General features: G+C 35.9%; 1 protein-coding gene across 1 annotated transcript in view; it reads left to right on the top strand.

The window, feature by feature from the left end:
• Positions 1-22,400, top strand: part of MOB1B (MOB kinase activator 1B) — a 54,185-nt gene extending 31,785 nt beyond the window's left edge. The window contains exons 2-6 of the mRNA XM_082653795.1: positions 5,037-5,203; positions 10,840-10,933; positions 17,038-17,171; positions 19,261-19,424; positions 22,020-22,400. Coding sequence (XP_082509921.1) covers positions 5,037-5,203; positions 10,840-10,933; positions 17,038-17,171; positions 19,261-19,424; positions 22,020-22,097 — 637 coding nt within the window. The 3' untranslated portion in view covers positions 22,098-22,400. The remainder of the gene's footprint in view (positions 1-5,036; positions 5,204-10,839; positions 10,934-17,037; positions 17,172-19,260; positions 19,425-22,019) is intronic.
• Positions 22,401-23,247: the final 847 nt, after the last annotated feature.

Below are 23,247 nucleotides of genomic sequence, written 5' to 3'. Positions count from 1 at the left end.
ATGTTCTTCAGTGTCAAAATATACACATCTGTATTCTTCTAACCCTTACCAGTGCCCCTGTTTTGAGTTCTCTGTACATCTGCCCCCCCAATTCCTTCAGCCTTACGATTCTGCAGTCCAACTTAGAAAATATCAATTTTGTTGATAGTTGGATTGAACAATAAAGGGTTAAAATTGAGGGTAATGATGAGTGTGACTGTGTTGAGATAGTAAGAAATGGTTTATGAGAATAAATGTAGGTGTCACAGTGTGGACTAATCTATTTAGGGACTCAAAGAGGAAATAAATGATGCTTTTGAAATTTACAAAAGGTGATCAAATTGGATGACTAATTATAAGGGATATGTGTTCAGAGTTTTCCCTTTAGACTCAGTTATTTACCTGTCAAGCCATCCTGTCTTGCTCTAGAAGTTGATTGTCCTTCAAATATGAGTAAGAGGACTAGAATAAACAAACCTGACTCCTGGATGTTTATTTGGAAAGAAAAGACCTCAGGGTAATGCTGTGAATTGTCAGTCACATTTACATTCTAATCAGAAAGCTCTAAACTCTCACACAGTTATGATGCCCTGTTGGGAGCTGTACAAGAGAAACTAGCAATTGAATCCCTGTGCTCAAAGACCAAAAAAGTATATAGCTACTCTCATACGTTGTTAATGGGTTTTAAAAGGGTACAACTTATTTTTGGGGAAAAAATAGACCTTATATAAAAATTTAAAATGTATGTGCTCTTTAGCACAGCAATTTTATCTCTACGAATTTATCTTTCATAATATGAGGGTACTTACTGCAGCATTGTTTTTTTGTTTTGTTTTGTTTTTTATAGTTTAAAACGCTCTTGGAATCTTAGTGTTTTGTTTTTCTTTTAAACTTATTTATTTATTTTTGGCTGTGCTGGGTCTTAGTTGCAGCACACGAGATCTTAGTTGCGGCACGCATGTGGGATCTAGTTCCCCCACCAGGGATTGAACCTGGGCCCCGTGCATTGGGAGTGTGGAGTTTTACCCACTGGACCACGAGGGAAGTCCCTGTGGCATTGTTTGAAGTAACAAATAACTGGAAACAACCTAAACGTTTATCAGTAGGTGATTGAAAATATTATATACCTATATAAGGAAATATTATTTGGTCTTTAAAAAGAATAAAGTAGATATACTTCTACCTTAATACACAACAATATTCTGGATATGTTAAGTGAAAAACATTATTTAGTATACTATAGTATGCAAGAACTGTATAAAACAGGCACAGTCATTCTTATGCTTGTATAGACAAAGACTCTCTGGAAGGATACACAAGATATTTCTTCTGAGATTCTTCTGATACAGAAATTTCTTCTGAGGGGGTGGGGTGGGTGGGAGGGCTACATACTTGATGTTATTGAAAATGTTTTTGAATATTTGCATCAAATGTCTTAACCTGTCATGTGAGATATATTTGCATTTGGCCACATACATTGTTACCTTAAGAACTTGCACTCATTGATGAGGATTTTTGTGTACATGCTTTGGTACTTGTACTTTTGAACTTGAGGACTCTCTTAATCTTTTGACATGGGAATAAGGAGCAGGATTGAATCACCACCCCTTCCAGGGTAGGGTGCATCCTGGTTGAAGTTTCAGGTAGTTGAAGAAAAACTGAATATAGTTTTAAAAAAGAACATTTAAAAAATCAGAATACTGAAATGCTTAATTATTCTGCCTGAATAAAGCAGAAGGGTCAGAAAGAAGGGGAATTTGATGGAGGACTTGAAAGCATTTTGGAAGTATGAATGTACATGGAAATGAGGAACCGAGGAGGGAGTCCTCAGGGAACTAAAAACATTTTATAAACATTATCTCATCTCTAAATTATACCCTTTTGTAAAAAGTTATTTTCCAGACTTTCAAAAAACAAAGTAAAGAAATTGAAGCCCAGATGATAATTTGTGGTTTCCTAAGTAACATAAGGAGAAAATAGCAAAATGAGGACTAGCGCCTTGTTTTCTTGATTTCCCGCCCAGCTCCATGATTATTCTGAGATCACCTGAACCGTGACATGGGAATAGCACCAAAAACCATTTTAAAAATTCTGTTTGGAACTTGATGTGTAAGAGCATTTGTTTCCAAAGTAAGGTTATATTTTCCCCAGTCTTAGGAGACAATGATGGGAATAGGGGTTGAATACAGCTTTGTACATTGCACTACCATTTCTTTTTTTTACTATGAGTCATTCTGGTTCAGAAAAAGGAAGGATACTAACATTTGCACAGCATTTTACAGCTTTAGAAACTTTTTTCACCTTTATTATTTTCTCATTTTGCAGCTCTTTATGATACAGGTAGTGGTAATGTTTTGTTATTGTTACTAGGTTTTCACTATTAAAGAAAAAATAGGCTCGAGAAAGTTGGGTAATTTGCTTGACACAGCTGATAAGTGTCAAAACTGGCCTTTACAAAATCAAACTCAGATTTTTTTTTTTCTTTCTACCCAAGTATTAGGTCTTTGAGGTATATTTGCTTAGCTTTGTGGAAGACCAATTCTGGGTGGGTCATCAATCAAGAAAACATTTGGAAACCTAAAACTTGAAGGGACAGTGGTTGAATAAATAGGTGGTTTAGGGGAGCAGAGGAGGCTCTGACCCTCCTGCATGCAAGCACAGCTGATGTCCTTGTTGTTCTCATGTACTCTGCCAGCCCTTTTCAGAGCAGCTTGTCACCTCAGTTGCTGCACCAGTCTCAGCAGTGGGCTAATTAAAGCGAATGTACTTAACACTAGGCCTGAAGACATGCACCAGATTGATGTTAGGAGAGCTATTTTTGTAGTTAATCATACATAAATTAGTAAAATGACTTTTTGTAAAAAATATTGGTGAAGTTTATTTCTCACACTAAATTTTGGTAAAGGATGAGAAGGAGCAGGAAAATGAAATAAGCTTCCAGCTTGGTAAGCATAATGACCTTTTCTACGTTTTCACATTTTAGAGATGCTGGGAGAGAATTCGGCATTTAATACATTATCTGATTAAACTGAAGAAGAGTTTCCACACTCTAGTGTGGGTCCAGACCCTGTGTCTAATATTGACTTTGGGGTTTACTCTGAGTGCAGTGGAAAGCCACTGAATGGCTTTAAGCAGAGGAGTAACATCATCCGATTAGTGTTTGTAAAGAGATCCTGGGCTGCTGAGTAGAGATATCTGGCAGGGAGAGGGACCAAGGTTAGAGTTGAGGAGCATCACTTTACTCTAAATAAACACCTGAGAGACTTCCATGTAAATGAGAATACCATCATCTTAAAGTGAAAAATACCTGTCATTTGAATTGGATATTTGGGTTGACTAGTAAGTAGATTCTTAGTTTCTCTCAGGATTCTCAATATTTTTTGAAAACTCCTCAGGTGATTATAAAATGCAGCCAGGGTTAAGAACTACTGCTTTATCTTGGGGAAAAAAGCAGAGATCTCGGGGCTAAGCTTGGGAGAAGGGTGTTAAAAGTGAAAAGCTTTGGAGAGCTTGGAAAGTATAACTATTGTTTATCTGTTTTCTTTGGAATTTAATTTTCAAATTCGTATGTTCAAATGTCTGAATGCTAACGGTAGTATGAATTTAGTAACATTAAACTTTAGATAATTCCTACTTATCCAGCCTCTTCTAATTCATTCTTTCCCTATCTGTTGCTTTTCATAAGAAGAGCAGGGGAGTATTGAGAATGGATGACTAGAATATAATACAATTTGATAAGAATTTGCCAGCATTGGGGCTTCCCTGGTGGCGCAGTGGTTAAGAATCTGCCTACCAATGCAGGGCACACGGGTTCAAGCCCTGGTCCAGGAAGATCCCACATGCCGTGGGGCAACTAAGCCCGTGAGCCACAACTAGTGAGCCCGTGCGCCTAGAGCCCACGCTCTGCGGCAAGAGAAGCCACTTCAATGAGAAGCCCACACACCGCAACGAAGAGTAGACCCCGCTCTCTGCATCTAGAGAAAGCCCGCACACAGCAACGAAGACCCAACGAAGCCATAAATGAATGAATGAATGAATGAGTGAATAAATAAATAAATTTATATATAAAAAAAGGGGCTATCCGTTTGAACATCTCTTTAAAGAAAAAAAAGAATTTGCCAGCATTAACAGAAGAATCCGTCTCTTAAAAACTCTTAAAACCATTTCTAAGATGAGTTTCCATTGATTCATTTAAAAAATATATTTCTTTGTGTATACATACACACATTTAGAAATTTGAGCAACCATATTAATGTCTAGCTACTTATCTGCATACCTGGGATTCTGGATTAAGATTGCTGTTGCTTCCTATAATTGGATAGAAGCACATGTAGCTTTTCTTTCTTGCTCTAGGATTTTTGTGCTTCATTGATATAAAATTATATCTTTATGTTTTTATACAAAGGAAACAAATTATTTGTATTAGGATGAGAGACTTAGAATAGGGGTAAAAAGGAATACAATGACTGAAGATGATCACAGAAGTACTTTTTTTTGTTTGTTTTAAATATTTATTTATTTATTTATTTGGCTTCACCGGGTCTTAGTTGTGGCACACAGGATCTTCGCTGTGGCGTGTGGGATCTTCATTGCGGCCCTTGGGATCTTTAGTTGTGGCACGCGGGCTCTTAGTTGCTGCACGCGGGATCTAGTTCCCTGACCAGGGATCAAACCCAGGCCCCCACATTGGGAGCACAGAGTCTTAACCACTGGACCACCAGAGAAGTCCCCAGTACTTTTTTGTTTTTATAGATTACTGAATCAGTAATTTATTGTTAGATTAGTTAGTTGGATTAGTTATAGCTAAAAATTCTTTTTCTCCTTTGGAGTTACAGTAGGGAATGTAGAGAAGGTTTGTAGGAGTTTTGGGTAATCAAACACAGTAGTTACAACAGTGATGTTGCCGGGATTTAATGTAGCTGATACAATTTAGGGTTGTTTATTTGTGGACTTTTAGGATCACTGCTGTTATTTTATGCAGTAATATAGTATAGTAGACCCTATTGAAAGTCATGCCTTAAACACTGATGTGCCTTTTTCTTCTTTTCTATTCATAGTGGTAGTCGCTCCTCTAAAACGTTTAAACCAAAGAAGAACATACCAGAGGGTTCTCACCAGTATGAGCTCTTAAAGCATGCAGAGGCCACACTGGGCAGTGGAAACCTCCGGATGGCTGTCATGCTTCCTGAGGGGGAAGATCTAAATGAGTGGGTTGCAGTGAACAGTAAGTAGCCTTTCTGTTTCTCAGTAGACTGTAAATTAGGTTAGTAGCCTCACTGTAGGTGAGTGTTGGGGTGCTCTCTATTCTAGGATTTAGTTAGCAACCTAATACCACAAGATAGTGGTACCTCAATTTACTTTAACCTCTATGGTATTTTATTTCTGAATATGGAATTACATGAAATTCTTATCTCCTGTTACCATGTAATACAAAGCATAGATTTACCATCTTCATTGGAAAAAATGATAATGATAGCAGCAATTAATGTTTATGGAACACTGTGACACTCTGCTATTCTTTCTACATGAATTATTTTTATTTATTTATTTTATTGAAGTTTATTTGATTTATGGTATTAGTTTCAGATGTATAACATAGTGATTCAATATTTTTAGATTATACTCCATTTAAAGTTATTACAAGGGGGCTTGAGAGTCCTCTTGAGAGTCCGCCTGCCGATGCAGGGGACACGGGTTCGTGCCCCGGTCCGGGAGGATCCCACATGCCGCGGAGCGGCTGGGCCCGTGAGCCATGGCCGCTGAGCCTGCGCGTCTGGAGCCTGTGCTCCACAACGGGAGAGGCCACAACAGTGAGAGGCCCGCATACTGCAAAAAAAATAACAAAATAAAGTTATTACAATATAATGGCTATATTTCCCTGTGTTGTACCTTTGTGGCTTATTTATTTGATACTTGCTGATTTGTACCTCTTAATCCCCTACCTCTGTCTTGCTCCTCCTCCATTCTCTCTCCCCACTGGTAACTACTTGTTTGTTCTCTATATCTGTGAGTCTATTTCTGTTTTGTTATATTCATTCATTTTATTTTTTAGATCCCACATGTAAATGGTATCATACAGTATTTGTCTTTCTGTGTTTGACTTAAGCATTAATACCTTCCAGGTCCATCCATGTAGTTGCAAATGGTAAAATTTCATTCTTTTTTATGGCTGAGTAATATTCCAGTGTGTGTGTGTGTGTGTGTGTGTGTGTTTGTGTGTGTGTGTGTGATAAAGAAGATGTGGTGTTTATATATATGTATATATACATACATACACACACACACACCATTATCCATTTATCTGTTTATGGACGCTTAGGTTGCTTCCATATCTTGGCTATTAGCCTCCATATGCTGCTATGAACATTGGGGTACATGTATCTTTTCAAATTATTGTTTTTATTTTCTTCTACATGGATTATTTTATTTCATCTTTACAACCTCATGATGTAGGTACTATTATTATCCCAGTATATAGATAAGAAAGCTGAGGCAGAAAGATTGTAGTAATGTGCTTAGGTTATACAGCTATTGAATGCTAGAGCCTGGGCTCAAATATAGAGCTCTAAAATTTCAGAGACTGCGCTTTAACCCCTATGCTAAATTGTAGCATACTTAGTTATTTGTCTTTCAGTAGCATACTTAGTTATTTGTCTAAACTACGCTTTAAAAAGAAAAAAAGACAATTCAATAGTGATCTTATGAAATTAGTAAAATATGTTTATGGTATATTCTTAACCTCTAGAAAGAAAAAAATATAAGTAAAAAGTAAATATATTCTTGGGAATTAAGCCAGAGTAAGTTGGGGAATAAAAGTGGTACTTTAAAAAAAAATTTTTTTTTAATTTTATTTTGATTCTTTTCTCTCTTTTTTTAAAATTAATTTATTAATTTATTTTTGGCTGCGTTGGGTCTTCGTTGTTGTGCGCAGGCTTCCTCTAGTTGCAGAGAGAGGGGGCTACTCTTCGTTGTGGTGCATGGGCTTCTCATTGCGGTGGCTTCTCTTGCTGAGGAGCACAGGCTCTAGGCGCGCGGGCTTCAGTGGTTGTGGCTCCCTGGCTCTAGAGCACAGGCTCAGCAGTTGTGGTGCATGGGCTTAGTTGCTCTATGGCATGTTGGATCTTCCTGGACCAGGGCTTGAACCTGTGTCCCCTGCATTGGCAGGCGGATTCTTAACCACTGTGCCACCAGGGAAGCCCAAAAGTGGTACTTTTAGTATTCAAGTTTTATCAGCATTGGTGAAGAAATTAATAGAATTTTATAACTGGAGGAAATTTATATGACTCTAGTTATAATAAATGAAATTGAATTGAAAATATACACTAAATGCCTAGGCTTTGATTAAGGAAAAACAGAGCAGTATTTTTATTGTAATATTTGATAGTATCTTATTGTAATTTGAAACATATCATGGGATTTATAAATTGAGCTGCCACCCACTAACTTTTAGGAACCTAAAGTATTTTACTGAGATGTCTTAAAACCTTACTGTGACAGCAGTTCTGTGAGAGCAGTATTATTAGAGTATGGTTATCCTCCTGGACCCAGAGAGTTTAGTTACTAAAGAGATAAAGTGATTTGTTTGCTTTATTGATGAGAGTCATCTAACCTATAAGATAGTTCTATGACACTTTAAGGAAAATATTCAGAATAAGTTTCCAATATATGTGTACATCCTTTTTTTGGGCACTTGTTTGTGCCTTTTTGTACCATTTATTTGAGAGCTCATTTTCTAATTCTAGAAATCTAAGGAAGGTAGTGTAGAGCTTCTGTACTACATGAGATTGTGACTTTTAAGTATAAAACCAGATCATTGTTTTCTGTCTGTATTTTCTCTGTCTCAATTATCAGAACTGAGTGTCTGTACTATTGAAATGTCTAGAACTTCAGGAACTTATAAAATTTCACAGACATTTTGAAGTTATAGCCAGAAAAAAATTGCTTTGAAGTGTTTGAACATCCCCGTAGAACATAGAATTCTGCCTTTAAAATATAGCAGTTGACTGAAGTATTGGATTACAATTTTTTTCTTATTTATAGTAATCTTTCCAAGTGGCACTTGATGAAGTGAATAGGATTTGAGGCTAGATAGGTAATTTCCATTCACTGACAGTGATTAAGTAAACATTTCGGGTACATAAAAGAGTGAAGGGGATTTGTTGATAAGATTGGCATCTTAATGGCCTTTTTCCTTCAGTTTACTTGCCAGATGAAGATAAATGGTAGAAGATGGGAATTACAAATTCAACAACTAGTCTCATAGCCAGAAACCAGAGGCTGGTTTTGAACATTCTGCTGCTAGAGAGTGATAGCTTAAAGGAGATACAACGTTCAGAGTTTTGGAAAAAGTGGGTGGATGGCTTATAGTTAATTTTTGTGGCACAGAATCTTGAGGCCATATCTTCATTTGTGGAAGAAAACTAACAATTACTAAATGTCTACTTTATGGTAGACACGATTTTGTTTTTTAGCACTCTGCAGTAAACTGAATTTTAAAGGTAGGAAACTGAGATTCAGGGAAGTTAAGTAACTCAACTATTAAGTATAGAGTTGGGATTCAAAGCCATAGGTTACCCACTGTTCATGTGGAGGACAACCCGATTAAAAATGGGCAGAAGACCTAAATAGACATTTTCCCAAAGAAGACATACAGATGGCCAACAGGCACATGAAAAGATGCTCAGCATCACTATTCATCAGAGAAATACAAATCAGAACCACAATGAGATATCACCTCATACCTGTCAGAATGGCTCTCATCAAAAAGATCACAAATAACAAATGTTGGTAAGGATGTGGAGAAAAGGAAACCCTACAGTGCACTCTTGGTGGGGATGTAAATTGGTGCAGCCACTATGGAAAACAATATGGAGGTTTCCCTAAAATTAAAACTAGAAATACCATATGATCCAGCAATTCTACTGCTGGATGTATATTTTAAGAAAATGAAAACATTAATTTGAAAAGATACATGCACCCCAGTGTTCATAGCAGCATATGGAAGCTAATAGCCAAGATATGGAAGCAACCTAAGTGTACATCAACAGATGAATGGATAAAGAAGATGTGGTGTATACACACACACACACACACACACACACACACACACACACACAGGAATATTACTGAGCCATAAAAAAGAATGAAATTTGCCATTTGCAACAACATGGATGAACCTGGAGGGTATTATGCTTAGGGAAATAAATCAGAGAAAGACAAATATTTTATGTTATCACTTATATGTGGAATCTAAAAAAAAAAAGAAGACTGAATATAACAAAACAGAAACAGACTCACAGATACAGAATAAACTAGTAGTTACCAGTAGGGAGAGGGTAGGTGGGAGGGGTAAGATAGGGGTAAGGAATTAAGAGGTACAAACCTCTATGTATAAAAGAAATCAGTTACAAAGGTATATTGTACAGGGACTATAGCCAATATTTTATAATAACTTTAAATGGAGTGTAATCTTTAAAAATATTGAATCACTATGTTGTACACCTGAAACTGATAAAATATTGTAAATCAATTATACTTCAATTTTAAAAAGAAAAGAAAAGATAGAAAGAACACCAGTCTTTCTAAAGCTTTTATGTGGAAAGGAGAAAATACTAGTGTTATGAGTTCTATGTGGACATATAAGAAAGAAAACCAGGTCATCTAACTTATGAACTTAGATGTAAAAATCCTAATAAAAATATTAGCAGATTGAATCTAGCAATACTTAAAAAAATTATAACACATCATGACCAAATTGTTCTTATTCCTAGAATACAAGGTTGGCTTAACACTTGCAAATCAGTTGTAATTCACCGCATTAGCCAAAATAAAGGAAGAGGAAGAAATCGTATGATCATCTCGGTATAAGCAGAAAAAACATTTGGTAAAATTTAAAATCAATTCGTAATAAACTTATGAAGTAAAAGTTGAGAACTTTTTTCTGATAAAGCATATCTACAAAAAAGATAAAGCAAACATCATATTTGATCATGAAATGTTGAAGTTTTTTCTCAGATTAAGAATGAGTTAAGGTTAGCCACCATCACCACTTTCCTGGAGTCTTAGCCAATGCCGTAAGGCAGGAAAAAGAATAAAAGATAATAATAACTGGAAAGGAAGAAACAACATTTATGTTCATAGCCAGCATGAATGAATGTTGAAAAACCAAAAGACCATGATTTTATTGCTACACCATCACTATTATTATGAATAGGTAAATTTAATAAACTTGTTGGCTTTGAGGTCAATATAAAAAAATTATGAGTAGAATAAAAATTATAAAAAAACAAGGAATAACAGTTTTCCAGTGAAACATATAGAAAACTATTCCTTTATGACTGGTGCTTTCTGTGCTCTTCTTAAGCAATATTTGCATGCCAAAGTTCATGGACATATTTTTCTATGCTCTTTTAAACTTTATTGTCTTGCCTTTCACATTTAGATGTATGATCCACTTGGAATTGCTTTTCAGGTATTGTGTGAGTGAAGAGTCAAGTTTTATTCTTTTCCATAGAGATAACCAATAGACTCAGAAACTGTCTCACATTTTATTACGGTGTTGCCTTTTTCTAAGTGATCTATAGAAGTTCTTTATATATTCTGAATATAAGATCTTTATTGATTATATGTGTTGCAAATAATTTCTCCCACTCTTGCTTGCCTTTTTATTCTCTTAAGGGAGTCACTTAATAAACAGAAGCTCCTAAATTCAGTGAGGCAAATATTGTTTGTTTGTATTCTTTTCACCTGTTCTTTGTTGAGGAAAGAACACTGATAGAGCTGAGATTCTGCTGGAATAAAAGATTGTTTGAGTAAAACTAAAATTTAACCTTTTACTTATAACTGATGTTTGCTTTGCAGCTGTAGATTTCTTCAATCAGATCAACATGCTTTATGGAACAATCACAGATTTTTGTACAGAAGAAAGTTGTCCAGTGATGTCAGCTGGCCCAAAGTAAGACATGATTCATGATCAGTTCTCATTTTTACTTTATCATACAGTTCTTAGATAAGAAGAAAATTTTTGACCTTATAATTTCTGTATTTAGCATCTCCTTCAGTGATTTACCAATGACTAATATTTTGAGTCCAGATTCCTTAGCCTGAGCTTTATAGTCCTCCCTATTGTATTGTCCTCCATCCTGCCTTTTTTCTGTTTGCTTATGCCTCTCTATCCAAATATTTTTTTAAAATCGAAATATAGTTGATATACAATATTATGTTAGTTTCAGGTGTATTGCATAGTGATTTGACATTTCCATACATTATGAAATGATCATCATGATAAGTCTACTAACCATCTATTACAGTGTTATTGACCATACTCCTTATGTTGAATATTATATTCCCATGACTTATTTATTTTATAATTGGAGGTTTGTATCTTTAAATATCTTTCACCTATTTTGCTCTATTCCCACCCCGCTCCCCTCTGGCAACCACCCCTCTGTGTGCTGTATCTGTGTTTGTTTTCTAGATTTCACATGTAAATGAGATCATATGGTGTTTGTTTTATTCTGCCTGACTTATTTTACTTAGTGTAATACCCTCTAGATCCATCCGTGTTGTCGCAAAGGGCAAGATTTCTTTCCCTTTTTTATGGCTAAGTAATATTCCATTGTGTGTGTGTGTGTTTGTGTGTGTGTGTGTGTGTATACACACACACACACACACACACACCCCACATCTTCTGCATTCATCTGTTGATGGACACTTAAATTACTTTCATATTTTAGGTACTGAAAATAATGCTGCAATGAAAAACGGGTTGCATATGTCTTTTCAAATTAATGTTTTTGTTTTCTTTGGGTAAATACCCAGAAAAGAAATTGCTGGATCTTATGGCAGTTCTATTTTAAATATTTTGAAGAACCTCTATACTTTTCTCCATACTGGGTGCACCAATTTGCAATTCCACCAACAGTGCATGAGGGTTCCCTTTTGGTCACATCCTTGCCAATACTTGGTATTTGTTGTCTTTTTGATAATAGCCATTCTAACAGGTGTGAGAAGTATCTCATTGTGGTTTTAATTTGCATTTCCTTCATGATTGGTGAGGTTGAGCATCTTTTCATGTGTCTCTTGGCCATGTGTATGTCTTTGGGAAAAATGTCTATTCAGGTCCTCTGCCCGTTTTTTAATTGGGTTGTTTATTTATTTATGATGTAGAACTGTATGAGTTCTTTGTATATTTTGTATATTAACCCCTTATTGGATATATCACTTGCAAATATCTTCTCCCATTCAGTAGGCTACCTTTTCATTTTGTTGATAGTTTCCATACTGTGCAAAACCTTTTTAGTTTAATGTGGTACCATTTATTTATTTTTGCTTTTATTTCCCTTGCCTGAGAAGACAGATCCAAAAAATATTGCTAAGACTGATTTCAAAGAGTTTTCTCCTAGAAATTTTATGGTTTCAGTTCTTACATTTAAATCTTTAATTTATTTTTATTTTATTTTATTTATTTATTTTTAAAAATATTTGTTATTTGGCTGTTCCAGGTCTTAGTTGTGGCATGCGGGATCTTTGTTGCAGCATGCAGGATCTTTAGTTGTGGCCTGTGGAATCTTTTACTTGTGGCATGTGGGCTCTTCGTTGTGGCATGCGGGATCTAGTTCCCTGACCAGGGCTTGAACCCGGGCCCCCTGCATTGGGAGTGTGGAGTCTTAACCACTGGACCACCAGGGAAGTCCCTCATTTTTATTTTAGCTTATGTTTGTACATGGTGTGAGAAAGTAGTCCAGTTTTATTCTTTTACATATAGCTCTCCAGTTTTCCCAACATCATTTATTGAAAGGGCTGTCTCTTTTCCCCTGTTGTATATTTTTGCTTCCTTTGCAGATTAATTGACCGTTTAAGTGTAAGTTTGTTTCTGGGCTGTCTATATTCTATTCCATTAATCTGTGTTTCTCCTTTTGTGCTTGTACTATACTGTTTTGATTACTATAGCTTTGTAGTATAGCTATAGTATACTATATGTATGTTTGAAATAGGCAGTGTGATACCTTCAGCTTTGTTCTTCTTTCTCAAGATTGCTTTGGCTATTTGGAGTCTTTTATGTTTCTGTACAAATTTCAGAATTAACGTGTTCTAGTTCTGTGAGAAATGCCACTTTATTTTGATAAAGATTGCCTTGAATCTGTAGATGGCCATGGGTAGTATGGTCATTTTAAAAATAATAATTCTTCCAGTCTGTGAGCATGTTATATCTTTCCATATGTTTGTGTGTTTTTCCATTTCTCTCATAAATATCTTAAAGTTTTCAGAGTACAAGTCTTGTACTTTTTTGGTTAGATTTATTCCTAGGTATTTTATTCTTTTTGATGCAGTTGTAAATGGGATTGTTTAAATTTATCCTTCTGATAGTTCACTATTAGTGTGTTGAAATGCAACAGGTTTCTGTGTATTAATTTTGTATCCTGCAACTTTATTGAATTCATTGATGATCTCTAGTAGTTTTCTGGTAGCATCCTTCGGATTTTCTATGTATAGTATCATGTTATCTGCAATGACAGTGACAGTTTTACTTCTTCCTTTCCAATCTAGATTCATTTTATTTCCTTTTTTTGTCTGTTTTGGCTAGGACTTCCAATACTATGTTGAATAAAAATGGTGAGAGTGGGCATCTTTGTCTTGTTCCTGATCTTACAGGAAATGCTTTCAGCTTTTCACCATTGAGTATAATGTTGGCTGTGGGTTTGTCATATATGGCCTTATTATGTTGAGTATGTTCCCTCTAAGCCCACTGTTTTGAGAGTTTTTGTTAATCATAAATGGATGTTGAATTTTGTCAAAGGCTTTTTTCTGTATCTGTTGAGATGATAATATGATTTTTATTTTTCAGTTTGTTAATGTGGTGTATCATGTTGATGACTTGTAGATATTGACCATCCTTGCATCCCTGGGATAAGTCCTGCTTGATCATGGTTTATGATCCTTTTAAAGTATTGTTGGATTTGGTTTGCTAATATTCTGTTGAGGATTTTTGCACCTATGTTCATTGGTGATATCGGCCTGAAATTTTCTTTTTATGTGGTGATTTGTCTGATTTTGGTCAAAGTGATGCTGGCCTCATAGAATGAGTTCAGAAGTTTTCCTTCCTCTTCAATTTTTTGGGAATAGTTTGAGAAACATAGGTAATATAACTCTTTAAATGTTTGGTAGAAGGTAATATAACTCTTTAAATGTTTGGTAGAATTCACCTGTGAAGCTGTTCGGTCCTTGACTTTTGTTTGTTATGAGTTTTGGGGTTTTTTTAAAATTACTGATTCAGTTTCATTATTGGTAATCCATCTGTTCATATTTTCAATTTTTTCCCGATTCAGTTTTGGGAGATCGCATGTTTCTAGGAATTTATCCATTTCCTCTAGGTTGTCCATTTGACTGGCTATAATTGTTTGTAGTAGTCTCTTATGATCATTTGTACTTCTGTGGTATTGCTTGTAACTTCTCTTCTTTCATTTCTGATATTATTTGTTTGGTTTTATCAATTTTGTTTATTTTTTCTGAGAGCCAGCTCTTAGTTTCATTGGTCTTTTCTATTTATTTTATTATTATTATTAGTTTCTATTTCATTTAATTATGCTCTATTCCTCATGATTTCTTCCCTTCTAACTTTGGGTTTTGTTTGTTCCATTTTTCTAGTTACTTTAGGTATAAGCTTAGATTGTTTATTTGAGATTTTTCTTATTTCCTGAGGTAGGCTTGTATTACTATAAAATTCCCTCTTAGAACTGCTTTTGCTGCATCCCATATATTTTGGATCATTATGTTTTTGTCTTCATTTGTCTCCAGGTATTTTTTGATTTCCTCTTTGATTTCTTCAGGGACCCATTGGTTACTGGGTAGCATGTTGTTTAGACCCCACCTGTTAGTATTTTTTGCACTTTTTTTCTTGAAGTGGTTTCTCAGTTACTATTTATTATCGTTATTAACCAAGAAATGAACATTTTGGAATTTGTAGTTTATAAGTTCATACCATGATGACAGAAATAAATTTCAAAGACAATGGTCTGTCAAAGGTGGAATGAAAAAAGCAGTGGGTGCAAAATAGAGTTAGAATATGAAGTCATCATTAAGTATAAACGTGACAAAAGAAAAGGAAAGAATCAGGGAATCATAGTTATAAACTCTAGAAGTATAAGCAATATGCAGTTGTTTTATTTTTCAAAAAACCTTAGGACATTGAATATTAGTGTTGTTTATAAAGTTTCAGGATATTGAAAATGATTTTTTGGTTTACTGTGCCTGCTTTTGACTTCTGCATTTAAAAATGAATAGGGAACGCCTGAGAATCATTAACAAAATGAAAAACATGATTGTGAGAGAAATGCAAAAACATTGAGGCTTCATAACATAAGGGAAAAAACATGGATGAGTTCCTGTCTTTAAATGAAGACTAAGTAAGGATGGCCAGAATTCCTACCATTCATGTTCTCTGTCTCCTAAGAGGCTCAAACAAGAAGAGGCTTAAGTCACACTTGAGACTTTTGTTTTATGTTAGGAAGAATATCTTGACTGTGAAAGTGATTAAATAGTAGAACAGGATGCCAAGAAATGTTGGGGAATCTCCTCTTGGAGACCTTCAAAGTAGACTTGACATTCATCCCTGTTTCCCAGGGTTGGTATGCTGTCAGAATATTTATTCAGGTGTATCCTGTTTAAGATTTACTGTTCAAGTGTAAGTAACTATGATTAAATAGAAAGCATCCTTGTTATCCTATCTCAAGATACTTTTCATTGTTTAAAATACCCTGTAGTATTTTTCCATTATATTTTCTTCCAGCTCCTTTGCTAGGCTTAATCACCTATCATTACGTTAGTCCAAACTCTGGGACAAGATTATAAAAACACAATTGATTCAAAGAGAGAAGCTAAGTGGCAGAGGTAACCTTCAGAAACTAAAAAACTAAATGCTAGTTCAGTTTAGATAATTTTGTACATGGAGTTTCAGCTGCATGCTTATTCCTTGTCTTAAAAATCAGGTTGTGTGGGCTTCCCTGGTGGCGCAGTGGTTGGGAGTCTGCCTGCCGATGCAGGGGACACGGGTTCGTGCCTCGGTCTGGGAAGATCCCACATGCCGCGGAGCGGGTGGGCCCGTGAGCCATGGCCGCTGAGCCTGCGCGTCCGGAGCCTGTGTTCCGCAACGGGAGAGGCCACGGCAGTGAGAGGCCCGCGTACCGCAAAAAAAAAAAAAAAAGAAAAAAAAATCAGGTTGTGGTTGTATGTGTGTGTGTTTGTTTAATTAACTCCATTAGCATTCTGTTGTACTGTTTTTACATACTAATTTACAAGTCTGTCTTCTCTACTAGTCTTTTTCCTTGAGAACAGGGAAAGTATCTTTCATTTTAGTGTCCGTCGTTCAAGTGTCTTTCATTTTAGTGTCCGTTGTTCAAGAACAGTATTCCTTGACACAGTATTACTCACATGGTAGGTGCACATTAAATGTTTATTATACCAAAGGCTAGTGTCTGGTTAATACCTAGATACTATAGGCATCTTTATTTGGGTTGCCAATTTTCCTCAAAGGCATGTTTAGCTCCTCAGCCAAATGTACTCAAATATTGAATCACTCTCTTTTTCATTAATCTTACTTAGGTGCTTCCATGTCATTCTCTAGTCTTAACCCAAAATTTAAAGCCCCAAGTTAAAAAGAATTGTACTGCGTAAGGAGAAACGGTTTTTGAGGAAGAAAACAATAATCATAAAGATTAAAGATGGTCATCATAGAAGTGGGAAGTAAACTTAGGGTTTCTACTATAGCAGTTTATACTATGTGTGATTCTAAAATATAACTGCTATGTATGAAGGAAAGCTCACAAAAAATGGGTTTGGTGGGATCTGCTTAGTTTGTATCCTGATAAATGCAAAATAGTCCAATAGCAATTTTAAAATGCTAAATTTAAGTGCCAAATGCAAAAAATCTTTTTTTGGAGGAAGAGATTAAAATACATCCTGAATACATTCCTAATAAACATATATATGTAATATAAAAACTTACACATTATATATAGGTATACACTGATGTTCTGTGTACTTTTTATCTTTCCAATACAGATATGAGTATCATTGGGCAGATGGAACAAACATAAAGAAGCCTATTAAGTGCTCTGCACCAAAGTACATTGATTACCTGATGACTTGGGTTCAGGACCAGTTGGATGATGAGACATTATTTCCATCAAAAATTGGTATAATTGTTTAACTGGGATCCATCATGATTTATCTAATTTCATGCGTTTCTAGGGCTTATTGCCTCTCTATTCCAGGAACCATGTTAAATTACCATACCTATCAAAATATTGCTAATCTTATGTACTTGAAAGTGTCTATCTTTTTCATACCAAGTTTATCATGAACATTAGGTAAACCTCCCTATAATTTTAAACAGTAAGAAGATCGGTATATCTTGGATAGTAACAAATCTGGCCTGTGTTAGGGAAAAAAGAGACTGGTCATTGGGTAAGCAGCCAGTATCATCTGCTGCAGTCATATCCATTTCTTGTTTAGGAAGGGAGTTTATATGACTTCAAAACAGTTTTACCTTATATTTGTGGCAAAGAGGGCATTTGTATTCATGACCCACGTGTGAACCTTGCAGGCTGTGAAATCAGGCTAGGTGAGAAGAAAACAAGATTTGACAGGTTGGCCTGTTATCAACTGAGTGACTTTTATATATGCTGACCTTTTAAAGGGCTGACCTTTCAAGTGGAAATTATTTACATTTAGACAGTTCATATGACTTTACTGTGTCAAATTCCTTACAACTGTGTTTTCTGAAAAAATTAAGAATTTGCTCTTTTCAACTTTTTGACTGTATTTTATGCTTTTTTAGTTTTGGGGAGAAGGATATAGTAGAGGAGACAGCAATGTAAATAGTCGCTGTTGTTATGGCTTGTTTTAAACACATTCATTGAATGCTTTAACTACTTTGGAGCCTTTGTAATGAAAGGTCTATTTTTCAAGACTGCATTACTTATATACATAGTAATGGTTTGGGATAAGTGCCCTCATCTTATCTTTTATCTTCATAATATAATTTTTAACTTTTAACCCAATTTCAGGCTTCTAGAAAATTTGTGAGAATTGTGCAAACAATCCCTACGTATCCTTCTTCCAGATTTTTTAGTTGCCAACATTTTAACACATTTGCTTTCTCTCTCTCTCTCCCTCCTTCCCCACTCCACATTCTTTTCTTTTTCCTGAACTGTTTGAGAGTAAGTTGCAATTATGATGGACCTTTATCTGTATGTGCTTCAATGTGTATTTCCTTAGAAAAATCACAGTATAACTGTCAGAATCAGGAAATTAACACCAGTACAATACTACTGTCTAATTTACAAATCTTATTCAGATTTTTCAAAATTTCCCAATAATATCCTTTAGAGCAAAAGAAAATCTTTGACTTTTGTTTTCATTCAGTGTCATGTCTCTTTAGCCCCCTTTAATGTGGAATATGTGTATTTCTCAGGCTTTTTTGGTCTTTTCATGACACTGACATTTTTGAAGTGTGTAATGTAAGCATACTATTTTATATAGTGTCCCTTCATTTTGGGAGACACTTATGTACCCCAAAATGTCTTATGTTTTCTTGTGATCTATAATGTTTTATAATGTGATCTATAATGTGATCTATAATATTTTTAAATGGGCAGTAGGCAATGTGATGACATTGAACCCAGTAGTACCAGTATTTGCCTTGTGCCATTTGCCTTGTGTAAATCTGGATCATTTAGCCACTTTAACAAAGGATGTAGACTTTTGTATTTTTCTAGTTTTGTATTTACTGCTGTAAAAGTGCTCTAATTCATAAAACAAGTCTAATTGAGCAGAGACTGCAGCTAATTTCAGGGTAAATGTAGACCTGGTGTAGTAATGAAATAATTTCCATAGAAAAAAATCTGAAAATGTATTGCAGGCATTTTAAACAAAACTAAACATAGTGATACATTATTTGTGTTCAGCATAAGAAACCTGAGGATCTGAATATGCATTTTAGCTCCATTACCATCTTAGACATTTGTTTCATTTTGGTAAAGTGGTGGTATATTAGAGGCCTAAAGGGCTAAACTGAAGACAAATTCTTATTCCATAGAAGCATTGAAGTTTATTTTCATTCATGATATTTTGAGAACTTTTGAAAAGTACAATGGGTATTTTAAGTAGTAATTCATAAATACTTATTATTTTCAGCCTTGTCTTGGTAATTTATATTGCCATTTGCTGATAATGCCTTGTTCTCTTCTTGTTAATAGAGGGGGTTGTTTATCTATTTACTAGGTGTCCCATTTCCGAAGAATTTCATGTCTGTGGCAAAAACTATACTCAAACGCCTCTTTAGGGTTTATGCTCACATTTATCATCAGCATTTTGACCCTGTGATCCAGCTGCAGGAGGAAGCACATCTCAATACATCTTTCAAGCACTTTATTTTTTTTGTCCAGGTAAGTTGGATTAGGAGATCTTTTTTGCTCAGAAAAAGCAGTTATCTACAGAGTTATGAGGTGAATACTACATCCATACTGTCAGGATAAAATTTGCTATATCTCTCTAGTCTTCATCCTCTTTTTTTTTTTTGTGGTACGCGGGCCTCTCCCATTGCGGAGCACAGGCTCAGGACGCGCAGGCTCAGCGGCCATGGCTCACGGGCCCAGCCGCTCCGTGGCATGTGGGATCTTCCCGGACCAGGGCACGAACCCATGTCCCCTGCATCGGCAGGCGGACTCTCAACCACTGCGCCACCAGGGGAGCCAGGTCCATTAACTTTTGATCTGAATCCTTAGTTGACCTCCTCTTCCTTCTCTCTTTATTTCTCAGAGAATGGGCCTTAGAGATGTAGACTAAAAGGAGTGAGGCTATTCTTGTCCTGCTATAATAATTAGAGAACTAAAAGGTAGGAGTGAAAAAGAGGTAGAAATGCAGAAGCTGAGCAGCTGTTTTTTGGTGGAGTTTGGAGAAGGGAGATGGTAGGCAGGAGAAGTCCAAAGCTTGAATCTGTGTTGTTTTTGTATATCTGTGGGCATAAACTTATAAATACCTTTCCCATGCCCCATCTCCACAAAGAAAAATGTGTTTATTTTCCCTCTATACACACTCCTCATAATGGGGATACACATTTTGTATCTTAATTTCACCTATATAAACAAATTTTAGGAGATAGTAACTTGCCAAAACTGTTGCCCTGAGCAATTATTTTACTATGGTATCCCATCTATAGACACCAATAGAAACAAAATGTTATCCTAAAATTTGCATCTGTGCTTTGGTTTAGGCAGAACATGATTGCTTGAGGTTTTAGTGGTTTGGGAGAGGATATTCTCCCACCAGAAGGTTTATTAGTTTTACCTTATTATATGATCTTAAAGTACACTGTATCTCCCAACTCCTAGCAAAATAGTAAGGGATTGATACATTGCATTTACCACATCTGAGCCTAGTTATATCTCAGGACACTGTGACCTTCTTGAAGGCGGGTCCATTAGTTATACAGTATTACTGCTTCTTTGAGTGAGAGTGGCCTCTGCCCTGGGCCTCACAATTTAGAAGTTCTGCTCTGGCCCTTGCCCATACTCCTGCATGGAGTGAGAAGTCCATAGGGCCAAGAACATACCTACATAGATCCCTTCTGGTATGTGCTTGGATACCTGAGATTCAGAACTCCCTACCCACATGGTCTCAAGTGTATTGCCAGGGTTTGCATGGATCTTTTCCTTTGGTCCGTACTTTTAAGGGAAGGTCATATCTCTGATAGCCAGACCTAAGGGATAGCCAGATGGCAGCTGTTGGTGAGTGTGTGTGGACATTGCCTTTATAAGCTTGTCAGGGTGTCCACACTCCTGCATGTGAGACCCATTGAAATACAGGATGGAGCTGTGGTTTGGTAGATCAGGGAGGTTTGCTGAGGGGCAGGGACTGGCTCTCCTCATGTCACTACTTTCCAATGTAGACTGGGAGTCTTAAGAATTCTAAATTTGAATCTGCTTTCCTGGCTACTATGGTGTGTTTGTTAAGGTAGGAGAATCGAACATATATAACAATATATTAGCTTAATGTAAAATACAGTAATTTAGTCATGTGATATATATCCATTTGTGCTATTGGTCCAGACCCCGCAAGTCTTAGTGGTAGACTTGCTATTGAGTGCCCCTTAATGCCTTCCTAGTACTTACTGCAGTGCTTGGCACGTGATGGATGCTAGTAAATGAGTGAAATTGTGACCTCAGAATGCCCCACTGTGGCAGAATATCAAAAGATCAGAAGTATCAACAGCTTTTTTTTTTTTTTTTTGCGGTACGTGGGCCTCTCGCTGTTGTGGCCTCTCCCGTTGCGGAGCCTGACGCTCAGGCTCAGCGGCCATGGCTCACGGGCCTAGCCGCTCCACGAACAGCCACTTTTTATTAGCCTTATAATTTATAGTTCAGGGGAAATCTATTCATAATTGAATTTCAGAATGACAGTGGTAGAACTTCTAAAGAAGCACAATTTAAATCCAGGCTTTCTTATTTGTTCTTTACAGGATTTACTTATCATTTATGGACTCCACATTATTCATGTTATTCTCATACCACATTATATGGTAGCTTGCAGATATGTTAGTTAATAACATAAACTAACTTTTTTACTCTTCATATAATGCTGAAATTTGCCTGAGATTTTTTTTGATCCCTGCTTGGTTGACTATATCTAAATGGTGCCCTGGTTATTCCTTTTAACAGGAAGCAGCAACTCCCATTTATTGAGCGTTTACTTTGTGCCAGGGATTACATGAAGTGGTTAACATTACAGTATCACATTTAGTCCCCATAATAATCTTATGAGGTAATTTACCCTAATTATTACAGATGTAAAATATAATATCAGAAGTGGTTAAGTGAATTGCATAAGACACAGAGGTAGGGAATAGAAAAAGTTTTCTTGAAAAAAAGATTTGAGTTTTATTTACTTTAAAAGCTAATTTCCAACAAATGTTAATGGAAATCTGTTTTGGAATGAGATGTAAATAATGTTTCTGCTATTTCTTCTGCCTTTGTCATACATAGGAATTCAACCTTATTGACAGAAGAGAACTTGCACCACTCCAGGAACTGATCGAAAAACTCACCTCAAAGGACAGATAAAAGAATGCAGATGTGTGCAAATTATTCCTCAAATGAAGCTGTGTGGAGTGCATTTGGATTTTGTTTTATTTTATTTTTATCTTGGTTGTTTTTATGTTAGGTTTGGGGGGCTTGTTTGGGTTCCTTTTTCTTTATTCTGAATAAATGAAACCATATACTATGGCTAGAGGAAGGCAAGAACCATTCTCTATTCAGTTGATAGGGGTAAATTTTGTCTTAGTGGCATACAGTATTTTTTCTAACTTGGGGAATTTTTGATAATACTATATGTTGAAAGAAATGCTTATTGATTGGACTGCTGATGGATGGGGGTTCTCCGTTGTGTAAATTGTGGTTGATTTTTGAAGTCCCCAAAAGTCTTATGTTTTTAAGTGCCTTGGCAGGCTCATTTCTGAGGTGCAAAGCACAGACATAGAACTGAACAGGGCTTGAAACAATATTAGGATTACTACCCAGGGCACTTACTGATGCATGTTTCAAAATACCTATTGATAAAAGCCATAGTTTACCTAAATTGGTGATCTCCAGCTTTTACTACATTAAAGAAACACAGTTTGTAAAGGTGTGCATGTAGAGCATAAAAAATTAGTATTTCTTAATTATTTTTGATATTGATAGTAATTCTGTTCAACAGATGCTTAAAGTTCTACAAGCAGGTCTTTTCCATCTCTTGATATCTGTGATATTGAAACTTGAAGATGTTGAAATGTAATACCGGTTACATTTTGGCTTCTTTCTACATGTTAACTGCACTGTAGGTGTAAAAATTCAGGTTATATATAGGTTTGCCATCTTCAGAGATGATGCTGAACTGTGAGGTTTCTTAGCAATTGCCAAATGAGCCATAAATCTGCAGAATCCCCTTCTGCTTTGAAGAGGAGGTGATAGGAGTGTGTGTTTGTTTGCAGGGGGGTTAGTTTGAATGGTGCGTTATAGATGGGATTAAGTACAGGGAGTCAAGTTCAAGAAAGTCCTTTCTCAAAACTCTTGAATAGAATGACATGAATATTTTAATCAATCTCTTGTAAGCAAAGTCTTAGAGACTTCCTTTTAGGAATCAACTTCCATGAGAAGTTAAAAATAAATTACTAATTTTAGATATAGACATAAACATGGAATTTAAGGACTTTGGGGAAATTGATCACTTTAC

The sequence above is a fragment of the Grampus griseus genome (genome assembly GCF_964374135.1).
Source record: "Grampus griseus genome assembly, chromosome: 4".
Taxonomy (NCBI): Eukaryota; Metazoa; Chordata; class Mammalia; order Artiodactyla; family Delphinidae; genus Grampus; species Grampus griseus.
This window is presented reverse-complemented; position numbering and strand designations above follow the sequence as displayed.